Source organism: Liolophura sinensis, chromosome 11 (genome assembly GCF_032854445.1).
Source record: "Liolophura sinensis isolate JHLJ2023 chromosome 11, CUHK_Ljap_v2, whole genome shotgun sequence".
Classification (NCBI taxonomy): domain Eukaryota; kingdom Metazoa; phylum Mollusca; class Polyplacophora; order Chitonida; family Chitonidae; genus Liolophura; species Liolophura sinensis.
The window spans coordinates 28,240,990-28,258,689 of NC_088305.1; the positions used below are offsets into that span (position 1 = coordinate 28,240,990).

Consider the following 17,700-nt stretch of genomic DNA (forward strand, 5'->3'; position numbering starts at 1 on the left):
TACTCAAGACAAGACGACGAGCAACATGACCACACCCGGCCTGCAAGAGCCTGGCTAGCTCTGGACCAGTCTGGACCAGTCTGGACCGCCCAACTGAGAATACCGACGGGTGCGGCACTCAACTGACTATAAAGGCCAGGCAGAGAGATGTACGTTGTCACCTCTCATAAACCGCTTGAGGCTGACCCACAACACATTTGGTGTTTTACGCCGTCCTCAAGAAAATTTCACTTATACGACGGTGGCCAGCATTATGATGGGTGGAAACTGGGCACAGCCTGGGTGAAACCCACTACCATCCTGTACAGTTACAAATATAGTTGCCACTACAATTAATCCATTATGTCTATCGTTTTACTTTTTGTTCTTGTTCACTTTATGTCACTGTCAAGCCAGCCAAAGCTAGTCTAAATTCTAGAGAACCGAAATGATGTACATGTATAGTCAGTATTCGACATCACAATGCAACCCGAGTGTCTATAATTTATTTATTGGTGTGCAATGTCATTTAATTGAATATGCATGAATTATATCGTAATCAGGACAAATTTACATAAACGACTGCGATAAACTGCCCCATTGGAAAAAAAAAATCACATTCTTCAGTACGGCGTAAAACACCAATCAGATAAAGAAATAAAACATCAACAATCAACTTCCATTTAGTTTTCCCGTAAACAATGCAAGTCGATTTATACCCTGAATAAAACCAAACAGAAAAATACAACCAAAAACAAAATTTTATCAGCTGGAAATGGATTGGAACCAGTGTCGAGGTTCTGCGTAAAGCGACGTCTAAAGATGACACGTAAAATCATTAAACGATGGCGGTCAGTATATTGTTGTAGGAAAAGGGAGTGTCTTGGCATTTTCAGTTTCTCCATTTGTTTTCACTTCATGTTACCGTGAATGAAAACATGATTTCCAATGCACAATTTAAATGAAACTGATATTAAATGTAGTAAGCTTGCCGCCGCCAGATTAAAGCATATGCTGTTGTGGAAAGTTAGCACCCAGCTCCCGTGTAATGCGAGATCTCGCGACATTCTTGATGAAAAAAATGGCGACATGAAATGCAAAAAGTGACTTATTATAATTAAGCAGGTGCGTTATTCTGTTAATACTATTACAAAAGCAGACTGAAGAAAAAACAATTCAGCTTTTATTCAATATTCACTTTGAGAAAAATTACAACAACATTTTTGCGTAGATTTATTTCTCGAGCACACCGCTAAACTTGTCCACGCCTTCAGACTGACAAGGGCAAACACGCCACAACAGTAGCTATTACTTTGATGTACTTTACCTGTTTGCAGTAAAATTGTTTTTAAACACAAGTAGATATCCATGGAAATTATAATGAGGACTGAAAATCAAGTATGCGCGACACTACCAGCTGACATACGTTCACTGCGACTACAAAATTAGTGTACATATAGATGTATACATATTAGGAAGAAAATTAAAATTGAAGTTAAAAAGTTAGAATATTATATTCGTTTATAATATTCGTCCATAATGTAGTCGCGTTTTTTCATACAGATTACACAAAATTAAAGATTGTATTACCTGATAACAACATACAAGTATTTGCACTCCACTGGTCCAGTAGCAGGGGACGACCACACGAAGACATTTCTGACTTAAGTCAAAATTTAAAATACGATCTCAAAGCTTATTTTGGGGTTTTAGTAATTAACATTTTGTACCCTTCATCAATGTTATCTTAACACAAATGTACCCAAATTTCAACTTCCAGTACCAAAAACTAAGCATCGTAAATTTTTCTAAATTTTGACTTAGTCAGAAATGGCTTTGTGGAATCGGCCCCAGGTGCTTGTACTACGAGCACACCTGAAGCCATAGGACATGTACATACAGCGCTAACAGAGAAGATAACAATGTGCTCATTTCGCCTCCCTCCTTACTGACCACAAACAGCCTACTTCTAACTAGTCAGATGAATCAGAAACGACAAAAGGTTTGAAAATGAAAATAACACGAAAGTAATATGAAATAGGCGCATTTTTCTAAAGGAAAACAAGAACAAAATGCACAAATATTTTCTTCTCAGCCAAGCTTCCATGGCATGTTTTTCTCTGAATGTTTTTAATATTGGAAACATTTGCGGATGTAACAAATGCACATAAAACAATAAATGCACTGGTATTTTCTTTTTTAAAGTCGCTTGGCTCGCTCCAAGCTTTCTGCACAAACTGATACATCGCAAAATGAAAGTGGATGAGATGAGCCGAAAAAAATCTTAAAGAAATCGCTATTTGGCACAGGCCAAAAAAAAACGAGTATCAAATAAAAGACATATATACGCTTAACTTCGTTTCAATTAAAAAAAACAGGCAGATATACCGGAATTTGAATATCTATATATAGCACTTGCATATGCAATCCATTACGAATAGTAGAATGTGGACTGGTTGTGTCAGATCAATGGCGTGTCATACATCTAAACTTGTTTGGCTTAAATCTAAGATAAACATGAAGAACTCAAAACAAATCTGACTTTTCTCAACAGTCAAATTTTCATCACATTATTTAAGTTTGTCTCCATCCCACTATTTTACAGAAGAAGTCCGTTTAATCCCAAAACAAAAATACGTTGGTTCAATCCCAAAAAGCAAATACCTTAAATGACCATAAATGTCGTCCATCACTAATTTGCCCATTTTTCCTAATTCTGAGAGTTCTGGTTGATATTAGAAAGGTGTTTTGAGGTTTGTTTGGAATATGGGATGATATTCTACCGGAAAATTGTCAGCTTCAGCACCAAAAATAATATTTTGTGAGATTTATCTGCCTTTGAAAATGCACTTTTGTGGGCGTAATTTTAGGTCATATAAGGTACGTATTCGAAACCCAAATGCAAGTACTTATTTTAAACTCAAAATACAAACAGATTTTAAAGTGTTTAAATCTTAACACAGCTACTCACTAATCCGTCATCTTTCATCGCGTTAACAAAATTTTTAACAAGTCACTCTTAGCTAGTACCTCATAAACTAAGACAAAATATCTGGCTTGACTGACATATATGTGAATATGCCCGTGTAAGGAATACTAAATACCGCGTATAACAAGTTTGTTTTCTGATGAAAGTAATGTCAGCGCTGACATTTTCCTCTTCTGTTAGCAATGAAAACATAAAAAAGGTATGGAACCAAGATCACTTAACAAGTACCAGTAAGAAATCTTCATATGAAAAAAAAATGCAAATAATAAAGCCAATATCACCTATCATGTTATAAAATGTTATGACCGCTATGATACATTCTGTTCATATAAATTTCTAAACAAAGTTTTATTAAGATTTACCAAGTTGACTCAACACAAAAAAAAAAGAAAAACATTTTACGATTTGAGTAGAATACAACTTTTATGCAAATAACCTGGTCAAGTTAGCACATGGGTAGTGGCAACCAAAATTTCCTTTCACTGGAGGAAAGTAGACACGGAATAATTTTTTTTTTTCGTCTTTTTTTTGTTTATTTTTTCTTTACATGCGCGTGTGCAGGTACACACTATATCTTTTTATCAAATCTCTTTATGAAGCTCTTGTCTCTTCCATGTCTGACAGTGACACGTATACAACTTTCATAAATCCTAGATCTAAATCACATGTGCTCCTTTAACAGTCCTTCTAAAACCGGGTCGTCCGTGGGGCAATTTGTGAACACAGAGCCCAGGAATGTGTGAGTGCCCCACAGGTGATGGGAAATGACCTTGCAGCAGCCAAGATCTTGAATTTCAAATCCTAACCTACGGTAGCGTTCATCTGTTTCAAAGAGGGTAGCATTGGTATATTCTCCGTAATACTGAAAATCGAACAAAAGGAATGAATAATTATCAGTAAATATTTTAGCCACATCGTTGTGAATAAAGAAAGCGAATGAATGAATCCTTGGGGTTTAACGTCAAACTGAACAATTTTTCAGCGAGGAGTGCGTTTTTTTGCATTTATTTACGCTTTCACCATACTTAAAAATATTTTGTTGGTTAGCACGCTAACGCAGCGTAATGACCCAGAAGCCTCTCACCAATGCGGTCACTGTGAGTTCAAGTCCAGCTCAAGCTGGCTTCCTTCATGGTCGTAAATGGGAAGGTCTGTCAGCAACCTGCGGATGGTCGTGGGTTTCCCCCAGGCTCTGTCCGGTTTTCTCCCATCATAACGCTGGCCGCCGTCATATAAGTGAAATATTCTTGAGTACGGCGTACAACAGCATCAAGTAAATAAATAAATAAAAATATTTCACCTTTAAGACGGTGGTCAGCCCTATTGTGGGAGGAAACTGGATACAGCCCTGGAAAAACCCAAAATCATCGGCAGGTTGCTGACAGGCCTATCCATGTATGATCATAGAGGAAGGAAGTTTGAGCTAGGCAGGTTTACAGCGACCGCATTGATTATTGAGAGTCTCCTGGGTCACTGTGCTGCAACAGCGCGGTAACAATAAGGACACAGAGGTCCCCTGAAGGCATGCATGAATTTAGACTTACAGGTCTTCCTGATGAAGGATCCACAAAATCTGCCCAGTATCCCATCTCTTTCAGCACAGAGCACAGTTCTTCTCCTCCTTTCATGAACTGAACAGAAAACAAATGTCATAGTCTTTTTAGTCATTTTAGTGATTAAAATCAAAGACAATACTGAAATACAGAAATTTCACATATGGATATATAAAGCTGGTATTTTTTTTACAAATAGCTGACTGGGCAAAAGGATCCTTAACTTGCAACCAGTTGAGACAGGGATCAAAAAAAAATGAACAGTTACATACAAAGTATTTTTTCTGTACAAGTCATAAAATGTGCCTTTTTTTATAGTAATATAACCATCATTGATGGGAAATGGTTTCACACACTAAATGTTCAGACAGAGACTTTCTTCAATGACATGACTGAAGACCCACACTTTTTATAACATACATTTATAAATACAGAAATGTGAGCTACAAATAATCGTACATGGTTGCTTCATGCTGCTTTTCACTTAGGATGGTTGGAAATTCACCACTGAAAACAGTCACCCGCTCAAATGCTACATATATTTTGAAAGGTAAACCTGGGTTGTGGGAAGATGGTGTTTATTTCTTTACAAATGTATTTATCTAATTGTTACTTAACCTTATACTCGAGAACTTTTTGCTTATTAAATGGCAGTCAGTTTTTATTTTTATAAGTAGAGGAAACTAGAGGAGTTGGAAAAAAAAACACCAACATTTGACAAGTTACTGACAAACTTTTCTGTAGGAAGAGAGTATCAAGCCCAATGGGTAGGTCATACTGGTGGAAACCCAGTAATCCTGACCTTTGAAACTTCATGTCAGACCACATGAACTTACTATAGGTAATTACTACTGTTTAATGTAATCAATTCTGCAGAAAAAGGGACAACAGACCATGGATAATTCCATGCTTGAATCTGCCATAAATTGCCAGCAACCTGCGGACGGTCACGCCCGGTGTCCACCCACCATAATGCCTGCTGCCGTGGCACAAGTGATATATTCTTGAGTACGGCATAAAACTTTAATGACATAAATAAAATAAATAACTAAAACCAGAGGAGCAGCTGTACCCTTATTAATGTGACTCACCGTCTTCAGAAGGTCTTCTCGTTCAGCCTCCACTTCAGGACTCCACATGCTCATGTCATTCTTGGTGCGATGACTTATTGTTATCACAGTCAGCTGACTTCTAGAGAGATCACGCCCCGGGAAAAGCTCCTGGAAATCTAAACACAGCAGACAATGGGAACGACAATTAATTTATATATGCCTTTACCTGATTAGTGCTTTTCACCATAAAACTTGGGCAACTGATGCATAAAATAGAAATTTCAAATAGAACACAGGTACAGATTGAAGAGACAGATTATAATGCATACATTTAAATCCAGCAGGTTATCGTTCCAATCATGCATGATATACTGATGTATGAAACCGTCATAAAAATTAATGAGTTGCAGAGGAGAGAATAGCACTCTAGCCACTGTTAAAGCACAGGCCCTAACTCTCAACAGGAAGCAAAAACACTAAACCCACCATGCCCTCATGCTATGGAAAGGAACATTCTAAATAAGACAGGCATTTTCCATCCATACTTTCAGAGTTTGTTTTGATGAGACAGCACAGCCATCTCACCTTTACGTAGGAGCTGTGGGCAGTCCTGAGCAACGCATTCCCAGGGACCAGTGCCAGATAGGGCAGTCTCCATCTGAAATCCCAAACAAATCGTATCCATGTTAAAGCTTTTACCACCAGATAAGCTTATTTATTTACTTACTTATTTAACTTATGTTTTGCGCCATACTTATGAATATTTCACTTGTTTTCATGGCAGCCAGCATTATGGTGAGAGGGAGAGAAAGGAGTTCATCTACTTATTTACCTATACCCCACTTTCCCAAAACTTGAAAAACTTTATATATTTTTTTTTTCTTTTCTAACTTTTCTCCTAAATAACAACACTTTATCATCACTGTGTAGGCTCATTCGTACAAAAAAAAAGTACCACAAGGAGATATATACATCTGAAAGTGGCTCTGGATAGAAGAAATTCAGGGCATCTAGCTAGGTAACAATGCAGCTGAGCCTGAAGAAACTGGATTTCAACCTGCAAACTAAGTTGCCTTATTAGTCAATGCAAGTGAGTGCTTTGGGTTTAACGTCGTACTTAACCATTTTTCAGTCACACGACGACAAAGGAGTCCTTAGAGTACATGTACGTGTAATGTGCCTCCTTGTTGCAGGACGGATTTGCAGCACTCTTTTTATCAAGTGCTGCTTCACACAGACGACTTGCCAAAGGCAAGTAAGCCGCCCCACCCGAGCCATGATCCTGATACGAGTCAACCAGTGGTTGCACTATCCCCTTAATGCTGAACCCTTTTGAGGTCTTAGGTGTGACCTGACCCGGGACTGACCCTGAATCGACCACTCCCGAAGCGGACGCCCTACCAACTGCGCCATCGGGGCCGGTTGTTGGTTCAGGAGAGAAGCCATTAAGTCAGTGAGAGTCCTGTCACAGGTCTGATGACTAATGACCATTTGTCACACTTCACCTGGGCCCTCACTAGCCTAGCACAGTATTCTGTCTTGGGTCTATCAGTACTACATTTAGCCCTCCATGGGGTCGCCGGTTCAAATCCAGCCCCTGCCTTCTCACCTCTGCCACCAGGTTAAACTCTGTAAGGATGGAGGCCTGCCTCTCGTCCCTGTCAACCTTGATCAGTTCCGTGGGGTCAACCTGTAGCTCTTCAAGAGGAGCACTGGGTGGCTGTAAATGCTGGGATATGCCCGTAGATCCTGGCAGGGGGAAGCGCTTGTCCTTAGTGGCCAAGGGTCCCAAGGAGGAATCTGGCCAAATGAAGTTCTGGTCTGAAGAAGAGATCAATGTCTTTAATAACACATGAAACAACTTATATTGTTATTCCATATTATGCAGTTTAGGATGTAGAAAAGTAGAACATCAACAAATATTCAAAGCCTAGTATTGGGGCTAAAAATGGCTTTTAAAGATACGTGACAGGGTACAGTAATACGCAGATTATGCTTTTATGGGAAATGAAGACAGTTATGCCAAAAAAAAAGACAAAATTGTTTTCATTTTTGAGGCAAATTTTATAATATCTGTGAATAACGGTCACATACCTGAATTGCGATTGGTTGGATCCTCTATAAACTGACCCTCTGAGGGATGATGGCTTCTAAAGGAAGAAAACACCCGCGTCTGTTTAATTGCTGTCCGCAGGCAAGGGAGGTATGCCACAAGTCGCCTGTTCTGAGACAGCACCTTTATCAGAGAAAAAAAGAAGAGACAAATAAATATTTATACATATCTATTCATAAAGTTACCGTTTAACTTAAAGCTCAGAATCAAAGCTGCCTGAGTGGCACTAGAAATGAAAGATTCTGGGTAACAGTATCTGAACTTTTCACAATGTAAAATTTACAGCGTATCTAATCCCATGCCTGTCTACATAGCGCACATCCAATCCATGGTGACCTTCTATCCCTTTTGAAATAAACAGTCATACCAAAATTTGGAGAGGGTTTTTCTTTATTAAATTTGTTCAAGAATGTGGCTAACAACAGTGGTAACACTAATTAACAAGTACATGCATTTCATAATAGATAAATGAACATAACAAAAAACATTATCCCCCTTAATGTGCACACTTTTTCAGAAAAGTATGAAATGACAATTATCTGAGTTTCTTTAATCTGTAACCAGTAAGGTGACCAATCTACATCTAAGTGCACTGTTAGAGATTTCCATATTGACTGGTTGTCATTACCTTATATGTGCCTGACATCTTTGGAGGGATTTGCCTGTTCCCCCGAGATAAAAACTGATCTCTGGAAAGTAACACAGTCATTAGTTCTTCATTTAAAAATCATGGTCCATTTTCAAATGTCATAAAAACATATTTAAAAGGATAAGGATGTAATATGTGTGCAACACAAAGTTAAAATGGCAAGCCTATTAAGATTTGGGAATGTCTTTCCACTTTTACCCATGTATGTGTGAAGTGGTTAACCTTAGACAGCTATAAATTATTTATTTGTTTGATGTTTTTCACCTTAGTGTCAGTTGGTAGGTGGAGGAAACTGTGGAAAACACTGCCCTCTTACCAGTGTTGCCACATACCTGACAATCCTCCTGGCACAGACCTTAGCTGAACTTAGTAGCAGTAGTGCTTATCAATCTGCATCAAAGTGACACCTTTGAGAGTCGAGTCAACTCTGAGTCTGACTGGTCTCACCCCAAATACAGACACATTTCCAGTGGAAATCTTAAAGATTTAACAAGGATGTGGCAAAAAGAATCAGTTTAGGCGTTATCAGTAATAATGACTATCTGAATGTCCATCTGAATATCCCTACAGGTGTTGTAATTGTGTGTTTTGAGTACACCATGAGTCTCATATTTATCTCATTACATAAGGTGTGAGGCAAAGAAGTCACGCATTAGTCACGCTCAAAGGCCTTTCTACTTGTAAACAGTAAATAATTAGTTCTAATATAATATCTACTAAAACTGAAACCTTTTATTGTCTGACAAAAGGGCTATATCCAAGACTAGAAATTACCCACTGACAAAATGTCAAGTAAGAAACAGTAATGAGGTTCTATGCGCTGTTAGGAAAATACCCAGTGCTTTGGGAATGAATCACCAATGTATCATTAGTACACCTTAGTCCGAGACTGCCTAATGACGGAACAAAATCTGGCAAAACCTAATGGCAGATCAATCTCAGACTTGTATACAACATCAAATTCATTAGGCTAATGCAAGGAAAGCTCTTTAGACAATAGTGTAATGAATTAGACCTTGTATGCTAATGATACAATGTCTAGCAGAGGCCCCTTCCCAAAACACTGGATATTTTCCAGCAGGCACTTAGAACCTCCGCAGTATTTCCTATCTGACATTTTCTCAATAGGCCATCTTTAACTAAAAGGGATTGCACTATTATAGGACAACAATTACGAACCACTGTATTGAGCAAGTCTAGTCCACAACCCAGCAAAAACATAGAGACAGCCAAGTTAGCACACGCTAACCTTTGAGTTCATCAGTGTGGTGCAAAGAGGACTATTCTCTACTGGATTTTTCGTTCTTCAAGCACAACAGACGATTTTTAGAAAAGCCATCAGCTTGGCAGAAAAGTCTCCTCTATGGAGAATACACAGCAAAACATCAAGAAAGCAAACATGGCTGCCTGTTAAAATATGCCAGTTTTCAGCATATAAGCCAATTTTGGCCCAATAAAAGTGTGATCCCCATTTCTAAAGGATTGTTGATTGAGAAAATGAGAAGAAGATAGGGAATGCCATGGAGGTTCTAAGTGTGGATAGGAAAATATCCAGTCTTTTCTGAAGAGCTGTCTCCTGGAATGTGTAGGCTATCATTAGCATACAATGTCTAATTCATTAATTTATTTAATCTGGGTCAGCGAGGCCCACATGCACAGCAGCGGTTCACCTTACTGTGAAATTTAGAATGGAACGGTTGCCGAAGATAACCCACCTTTTTTACTTCAAACTTAATTTGACATTTCGCACAAATTGTGAGGTCCATAATTTTTGCACAAGATCATAGCTAAGACCCTATGCTAGATTTATTATAGCCATGAAGGCCTCCATGGCACACAGGTCTCGGCCACTGCTTTTGTCTTTTATCTGAACGGTACTCGTTCAATATTAAAGACAATTGGCCTGGATCTTTGTTGAGTACTAAATTAACGCTGTTGTGTCGAGAGTCCAACGCTAGGCCAGCGTAAGAAAAGAAGTTGGAACTTGGTGTCTTTTGGGGCTGGATAGAGTGACAATAATTTATTGAACACTGCTCGTCACAAACATCTGATAACGGGATCAGCTACTAACAAAAGCAACAACTTTGTCTTTAATTATCTTGTCCAAAATCCACGGCAACATCGGCATTACCGAGACACCACGCGTCGACAATGTTGTTGTTGTAGCACGTAAATTCAACGCGTAATGTCCACAAGGTCATCAAATTTTGTTTCAAAGAGCCAGAATTTTCACTTGACAAAGTAAGCTAGACTCGTTTCTTTAAAGTAAATGGATTTGACTAACACAATTTCCTGGTCACAATTCGATAAACACACCTTTCAAGGGATATTTCCAGGAAATATCAACGTCATTCGTCCTCCAAATATTATATTCCAAGCTGCGGTTGTGTACACTTGTTTCAATGACGTCACGCGAATATGTGTAAGCAAGAGACCATGCGGGAAATAAACTTCGCGATGAGAAGGTGACAATGTTTTTAATGATTCCTTGATGATATATCTCAGAGAATGTGATAGAACAGAACCTGGGATCGCCCATGAAAGCATTTCGTGCTTCCTTCTGGCGACAACTTACCATTCTGGCAAACATGGCTAGCGTGTCTGCGGGTGGGAAAGAGTGTCTCGTTTCGGAGTCGTTGCAGAAATCGGTGTCAACCTCCGCCGGCAGCGAAACGACAAACAATGCAGAAAATCCGAAGTGCCTTCGGCTGAATTCTGTTATCGGTGACGGGGATAAGGAAAACGACCTGTTATTTTGTGGGAACCTGGCAACTGGGAAGGAACATGTTGTGTATTTCGGAGGTGATGTGCAGGTATGGAAAACTGATGTGGAGTTAAATAAGACATACCACGGTCATTGCACGACCAGTATTGAGATAGCTAGACAACTCTGTCCCCGATTCATGACCTATATATATCATGTATGATAATGTCGAGTCACGTTATCATGTACTTTGTAGGCCACCTATTTTAATGTGCCAATCTCGGTCGTAATCTGGAAATTTACTCAGCTGTGTCCGACGTTAAATACCAGGCATACACACACATACATGTAGGCCTAAGGTACATACTAAATTGTGTCTGACGTTAAATCCCAAGCATACATACACATACATGTAGGCATAAGGTACATGCTAAACTGTGTCTGACGTTAAATACCAAGCATACATACACATAAGCACACATACTAAACTGTGTCCAGTGTTAAATCCCAAGCATACATACACATACATGTAGGCCTACAGTACATACTACATACACGTACATGTAGGCCTACAGTACATACTACATACATGTAGGCCTACAGTACATACTACATACACGTACATGTAGGCCTACAGTACATACTACATACATGTAGGCCTAAGGTACATACTTAACTGTGTCCGATGTTAAATCCCAAGCATACATACACATACATGTAGGCCTACAGTACATACTACATACACATACATGTAGGCCTACAGTACATACTACATACATGTAGGCCTAAGGTACATACTTAACTGTGTCCGATGTTAAATCCCAAGCATACATACACATACATGTAGGCCTACAGTACATACTACATACACATACATGTAGGCCTACAGTACATAATACATACACATACATGTAGGCCTACAGTACATACTACATACACATACATGTAGGCCTAAGGTACATACTAAACTGTGTCCAATGTTAAATCCCAAGCATACATACACATACATGTAGGCCTACAGTACATACTACATACACATACATGTAGGCCTAAGGTACATACTAAACTGTGTCCAATGTTAAATCCCAAGCAAACATACACATACATGTAGGCCTACAGTACATACTACATACACATACATGTAGGCCTAAGGTACATACTAAACTGTGTCCAATGTTAAATCCCAAGCATACATACACATACATGTAGGCCTACAGTACATACTACATACACATACATGTAGGCCTAAGGTACATACTAAACTGTGTCCAATGTTAAATCCCAAGCATACATACACATACATGTAGGCCTACAGTACATACTACATACACATACATGTAGGCCTACAGTACATACACATACATGTAGGCCTACGGTACATACTACATACACATACATGTAGGCCTACGGTACATACTACATACACATACATGTAGGCCTACGGTACATACTACATACACATACATGTAGGCCTACAGTACATACTACATACACGTACATGTAGGCCTACGGTACATACTACATACACATACATGTAGGCCTACAGTACATACTACATACATGTAGGCCTAAGGTACATACTTAACTGTGTCCGATGTTAAATCCCAAGCATACTACTGTACAGTACATACTACATACATGTAGGCCTAAGGTAGGCCTAAGGTACATACTAAACTGTGTCCGACGTTAAATCCCAAGCATACATACACATAAGCCTACATAGTAAACTGTGTGCGATGTTAAATCCCAAGCATACATACAAATAGGCCTACATACTAAACTGTGTCAAAGTTTTGTTTATCTTTAGAGGAAAACATTAGTGTGTGTCATTGTACTAGGCGCTATATGCAGTTCATTGAACTGACGTATGTATATGTACACAGGAAAAAAATAATAAAACGCCTTCTCAACTTTCTACATTCTGTTATATTCCAACTGCAGTTTCAGACTTTATGTTATTTTCAAGTATATTTATTGAAAATAGCTTGAAGTTTGAATATCCACAAAGATCTAAAAAAAAAAAAAAAATTGGCATTTCACATAGCGTGACTGGTACCTTGCCCGTTACATTTAACACAAGGACGCATCGGAAGTGAATCTGCTGGGTCCTTTCCGATTTGTTTGCGTCAGAGACGCAGGACGCGTACCTATCCACATCACTGATATAGGCCTAGACATGATTACGGGACATCTAAGTACTGTCCAACCTGCTGCATGGTGGGTGTACTCAATGATGGAATCACATTGATATCCGTGTGCTATCAGTGAGTGTCTGTCCATATTTCTGGAGGATAATTGGTTCCTATGGTGTGTTGTAGTGTGAAATGGCAGGTGCTCAGTGTCACAGTATAAAATGGAAGCTTTCTTTATTTAAATATGGTGTTGCCATTTGTCATTCAATCTCTTTCTTCATTTGAATTAGATGCACTGGTCAGATTTATTGCAGTGACACAAGTGTTCGACGCAGAGAATGTAGTCGTCTTGGACGCACTGATATACTCTTAGCATTTATACAGTAATTTTATTTTTACTTTTAGGCGTATTAAAACTGCCATAAGCTGCTTAACTTTGTCGCGCCCGTTTGACCTATCTCCCTTCATCTTAAAGATTAAAATGTACGCAGTTATGGTTTACCTTATCAGAAAAGAGGTCAAATGTTTATCACTTCAAATAGACCTATCTTTCTGCCAAACCTTTTGATTTAGGAAATGTCCTCACTGGTCTGGCATCCGAGGCACTTAGTACTTAAATCTCAAATAGTATTGTATTCGAATCCAACTCTTATGCAGGAAACACTTAAACCGATGACAGATCTCCCTCTTCGTCTTTCAGTCGCGTGGCTTCATTTAAGAAATTTGATGGTGAACATAAAGTCTGCCACTATATATACATAGAAAGAAATGATATAGGACATAGTTATCACAGAAAAATATGTAAGAAAATCTATAAAATGGTGAAAGCCGAGAAGATAAAGTTCAGCATGGGGAGGTATGGCTCTGACGGACAATTCACTCCGAGTTGCCATGTTGTAGAAGCCCTTAAGAACTTGGCTGTCACCTCAAAAAACCTATTAGCTCTGGATTGTCAGTGTGGTTTCTTATAGTGAACAGACAGATATCGATGCAATAAATTGGATTTTGCGGTTAGTTTAAGTCTTAAACTGATACATTTTGTACAACACATCTATGAGCAGGGAACTGAGAACGGCTGCCCGTGTCACAATGCGTACATGTTGGGCAGGATACTGCATTAACTTGTCAGGGTTTTGCTGGTAAGGAAACCACCTCGGGAGGTCATTGCTCGAAGAAAAATATTAGCAAAGTCAGATTTATTACGAAAATATCTCCCCAGAACCTGAGTGAAAGGGTCTGTTATGAATCAGAAGGTCCTGCTATATTCGGTAAATTCGCTTAAGTCGGTACAGCCAGCTAGGCCAAATGCTTAAACCCATGTATGACGAGGACGAGCAGGACCGCTTAAACACGGCTCTTGTGTCCACGAACATCGCCCTGACCGAACGCCAAGCTAAAAGAAACATCGGCCCTTTGAACACGGAAGAGATCGAGCTGATACTCTTCGTTGGGTACCAGGCATTTTTGTTTGCATTTGTCATTGTCGCATTGTTTAGTACCGAGCTCTAAACAACTATAGCATGGCAAAATGGCCTCACCAAATGAGTGGCTAGGCACTGACGATTGCTTGTTATTTATTATGTTGATAAGGGGTGTAGAATTTTTTAAAAATATTCTTAAATACATGTATCCTTATGATGCGTTCCTCTCTTTTGTTCTTTTTCCTTTTTAGGACTTTCGAGAAAACATGCTCTCCCACAGAGATAACCATAGGCACGTGCGCTGGTGTTTGGAGGAAACCGCCACACTTTTGCACAGGCGGTTTCCTGAGGGAAATATCTGGGTTGTCAAACCATCAGCAATGTACCTCAAGACGTTGAGTGTATTTTGCAATTTTGTGGAAACCGACGGAATTGGGACGCCGACTTTCAGTGAAAATCACGGCGCAATGCAACATTTAATAGCTTTACTGTCCAATGGGATGCAGTTGATAAAGAAGTTGTCATCTGTTGATACGCGGCTAATGACCTCGAAGGAAAACGAAGCAAACAAGGACGATGGTCAAGATGAAGTCGTGCGTTTTACAGCATCATTTGACAAAATTCAAGAAAGCCAGCCGGATTCTCTTCCAGTCAGATTGATAGGTTTCAGCAAAGGTTCAGTGGTCTTAAATCAGCTTCTACACGAGGTGCATTTGGTAGACAAGGAAGAACCGATCAAGAATGCATTTTCAAGAGTCACTGCGTTTTATTGGCTCGACGGTGGCCACGCGGGGAATTTGAACACGTGGATCACTGACGTCAGCGTTCTGAAAAATTTAAGAAAAATTAATGCGGACTTGCACGTGCATGTCACGCCCTATCAGATGGAAGACTCTATGCGGCCTTGGATTGCGAAAGAAGAAAAAAAGTTTGTTTCCAGGCTACGGTCTTTGGGTTTGAATGTCATTGAAACAAAACACTTTGAAGGCGAAGATAGATCGATTGAGATACATTTTCTAGTGTTGGAATCGTTTTGATAGTCATACGGTCAATTTTTTCGTTGCATTTAAAGTGTTTTAGTAAATTGGATTACCTGAGCTTATTTGTTTGTTGTTTATTGTTGAGTATCCGTAAGATTCCCAGTGCATACTACTTGGCAACAATAACCGGCCGCTACTGTCATAACGGACTTTTACACCAATGTGGTATGCATATCTACAGGCCACGTACGGGAAAGGTAGTCAGTAACTTGTTAAGCGTAAATGGTTTGTCACGTGCTCTTTGGTTTCCTCCAGCAATAAAACTGATCACAATCGTATGTGAAAAATTCTTGAGTATCGTCATATTACAACAATTGGAAAAATAAATGTCTGTAAAAAGTGTTCTGGATTTGTCCTTGCGTTTCCAAGGTACATAGATGTCAACCCACGACTCCCTAATGGTGTCCGAGTGCTTTTGGTTAGAGCGCCTTTCCATTTATATTCTCTGCTAATGACTGCGCTGGCCTAGTGGCCGAAGTGGTTAATGACCCAGGAACCTCTGACCATTGGTGTGAGCCCGCTCCTGCTGCTTCCTCACCCGCCATTCGTTAAAGGTCTTGAAGCAACCTGTGCATGGTCATGATGGCTACCGTCGTCTGAGTGAAATATCCTTGAACATGACGTAAAACACTAATCAGATAAATATATAAATCCATTAATCCCAATGAAGTCGTTCTGGCACCTATTACTTTTGTAATCGATTGTCTAGGTATTACATTGATTGGAGGTGAAAAGAAATAGGCCGAGTACTAGCCGCCTTGGTGTCTTCGGCATGGTGTTTTAGTGATTCAGCACTGCCTTAAAGCCACGTTGAACCCAAATCAAAGAAACAAACGCCCTTCCATTTCCTGGTTCAGTCATTAAGACGGCAGTGGACTAAGCGTCCCTAAGGCCTGGTACCGTTGCAGTACCTAAATGTGAAGACAACATTTTCACTAAACCTATTCTTCCTAAAAAGAATTTTCTCGTGAGACAAAAAAAAAACAGTAACCGGGGTACGTGTACGCTAACAATTTCACCAGTTTCGTGTGACCATAGCAGCTGATCCGACAGTTCAGCTATTTCTTACACTATATAAATAATACAGTTGTTAGTCCGTCAGTCTTGTAAGATATCTGAAAAACAAAATGTAATTAAAGACAAAGAAAACACTAAAACGAAGTATATATCAGATGAATGACCATTAAGCTCTGTCCTCGAAAATACTTTGATTTTTTTTTTCCAGTCAAGGAAAATGGGTTTAAAACATTAAATTCTACGGTGATCTGTAATGCCCTCCAAGAATATGAGCTATACATCCATGTTTTTTGCTTGAGATAGGTCGTTTCAAGGTCGTTTCTGGTGGGTTCAGTCACAGTGTATATGCATTTTGAATGGTGAAAACTGGCAATCTTGGTGTTAAGAGGCAAAAACCTGGTGTGACGTCACTGGCCCCAACATGGATAATACGTCCACCATGCAAAGCTAAAAATGCATGTTACTAAGCTGAAAAAAAGTTTTAAAAAAATAATAAATCCAACTATCATTAATATTTGTCTCTGAGCCAAGTCAAGACAAGCCAAGTTATGCCTATACACGCTGAACTGTTCACTTGGACGGGAGTGTTTTCTTTGCAAAGGAACGAAATTCCTGAGATCTTTACATATTATGTATTTCACACTGCCAATTGGCATATATTAAACAGTAGTGTTGTACTTCATCGCTGGAGTAAAACGAAAGAAAAACATGATGCACATTCAGATTAACAGTTCCTTACTACATTGAGTTATTTCAGATTAACAGTTCCTTACTATATTGAGTTATTTCAGATTAACAGTTCCTTACTACATTGAGTTATTTCAGATTAACAGTTCCTTACTACATTGAGTTATTTCAGATTAACAGTTCCTTACTACAATGAGTTATTTATTATAAAGAATACATGGAACGCTTGCTTTTTATTTCTTAATATTAGTATATATTAATACTAACATATCAAGGTACAACAGAGCTTATCAGCTTTCTTCTTTAGGTGTAGAAAAGGCTTTAAACTGCAGTTCTCCTAAGACCACAGCGGTCAGACCAGAAT

General features: G+C 39.1%; 2 protein-coding genes across 3 annotated transcripts; one reads left to right on the forward strand and one right to left on the reverse strand.

Moving 5' to 3' along the window:
• Nucleotides 1–1,140: 1,140 nt before the first annotated feature.
• On the reverse strand, nt 1,141–10,725 carry LOC135477463 (cobalamin trafficking protein CblD-like). 2 transcript variants are annotated; one of them, XM_064757579.1, is made up of 8 exons: nt 10,652–10,725; nt 8,315–8,375; nt 7,668–7,809; nt 7,183–7,394; nt 6,159–6,231; nt 5,613–5,749; nt 4,513–4,599; nt 1,141–3,830 (listed from the first exon to the last, which is right to left on the reverse strand). In XM_064757579.1, the coding sequence occupies exons 2-8, from the start codon at nt 8,330–8,332 to the stop codon at nt 3,630–3,632; spliced, it is 870 nt and encodes a 289-aa protein (XP_064613649.1). In that variant the 5' UTR covers nt 8,333–8,375; nt 10,652–10,725; the 3' UTR covers nt 1,141–3,629. The 2 variants fall into 2 exon arrangements, with proteins under 2 accessions (XP_064613649.1, XP_064613650.1); XM_064757580.1 differs by lacking the exon at nt 10,652–10,725 and adding an exon at nt 10,467–10,642.
• Nucleotides 10,726–10,757: 32 nt separating this feature from the next.
• On the forward strand, nt 10,758–15,780 carry LOC135477645 (mitochondrial protein C2orf69 homolog). The gene is made up of 2 exons (XM_064757819.1): nt 10,758–11,148; nt 14,844–15,780. The coding sequence occupies exons 1-2, from the start codon at nt 10,873–10,875 to the stop codon at nt 15,627–15,629; spliced, it is 1,062 nt and encodes a 353-aa protein (XP_064613889.1). The 5' UTR covers nt 10,758–10,872; the 3' UTR covers nt 15,630–15,780.
• The last annotated feature ends 1,920 nt before the right edge of the window (nt 15,781–17,700 follow it).

Excerpts from the sequence above, each read along its gene's own strand:
- LOC135477463 (XM_064757579.1), bottom strand. Across the intron at positions 6,232-7,182 it reads AGTTTAACCTGGTGGCAGAG|ATGGAGACTGCCCTATCTGG; the intron begins GTGAGAAGGCAG and ends TTGGGATTTCAG. Across the intron at positions 3,831-4,512 it reads ATCCTTCATCAGGAAGACCT|TATTACGGAGAATATACCAA; the intron begins GTAAGTCTAAAT and ends TTCGATTTTCAG.
- LOC135477645 (XM_064757819.1), top strand. The coding sequence starts at position 10,873 with ATGAAAGCATTTCGTGCTTCCTTCTGGCGACAACTTACCATTCTGGCA. Across the intron at positions 11,149-14,843 it reads ATTTCGGAGGTGATGTGCAG|GACTTTCGAGAAAACATGCT; the intron begins GTATGGAAAACT and ends TTTCCTTTTTAG.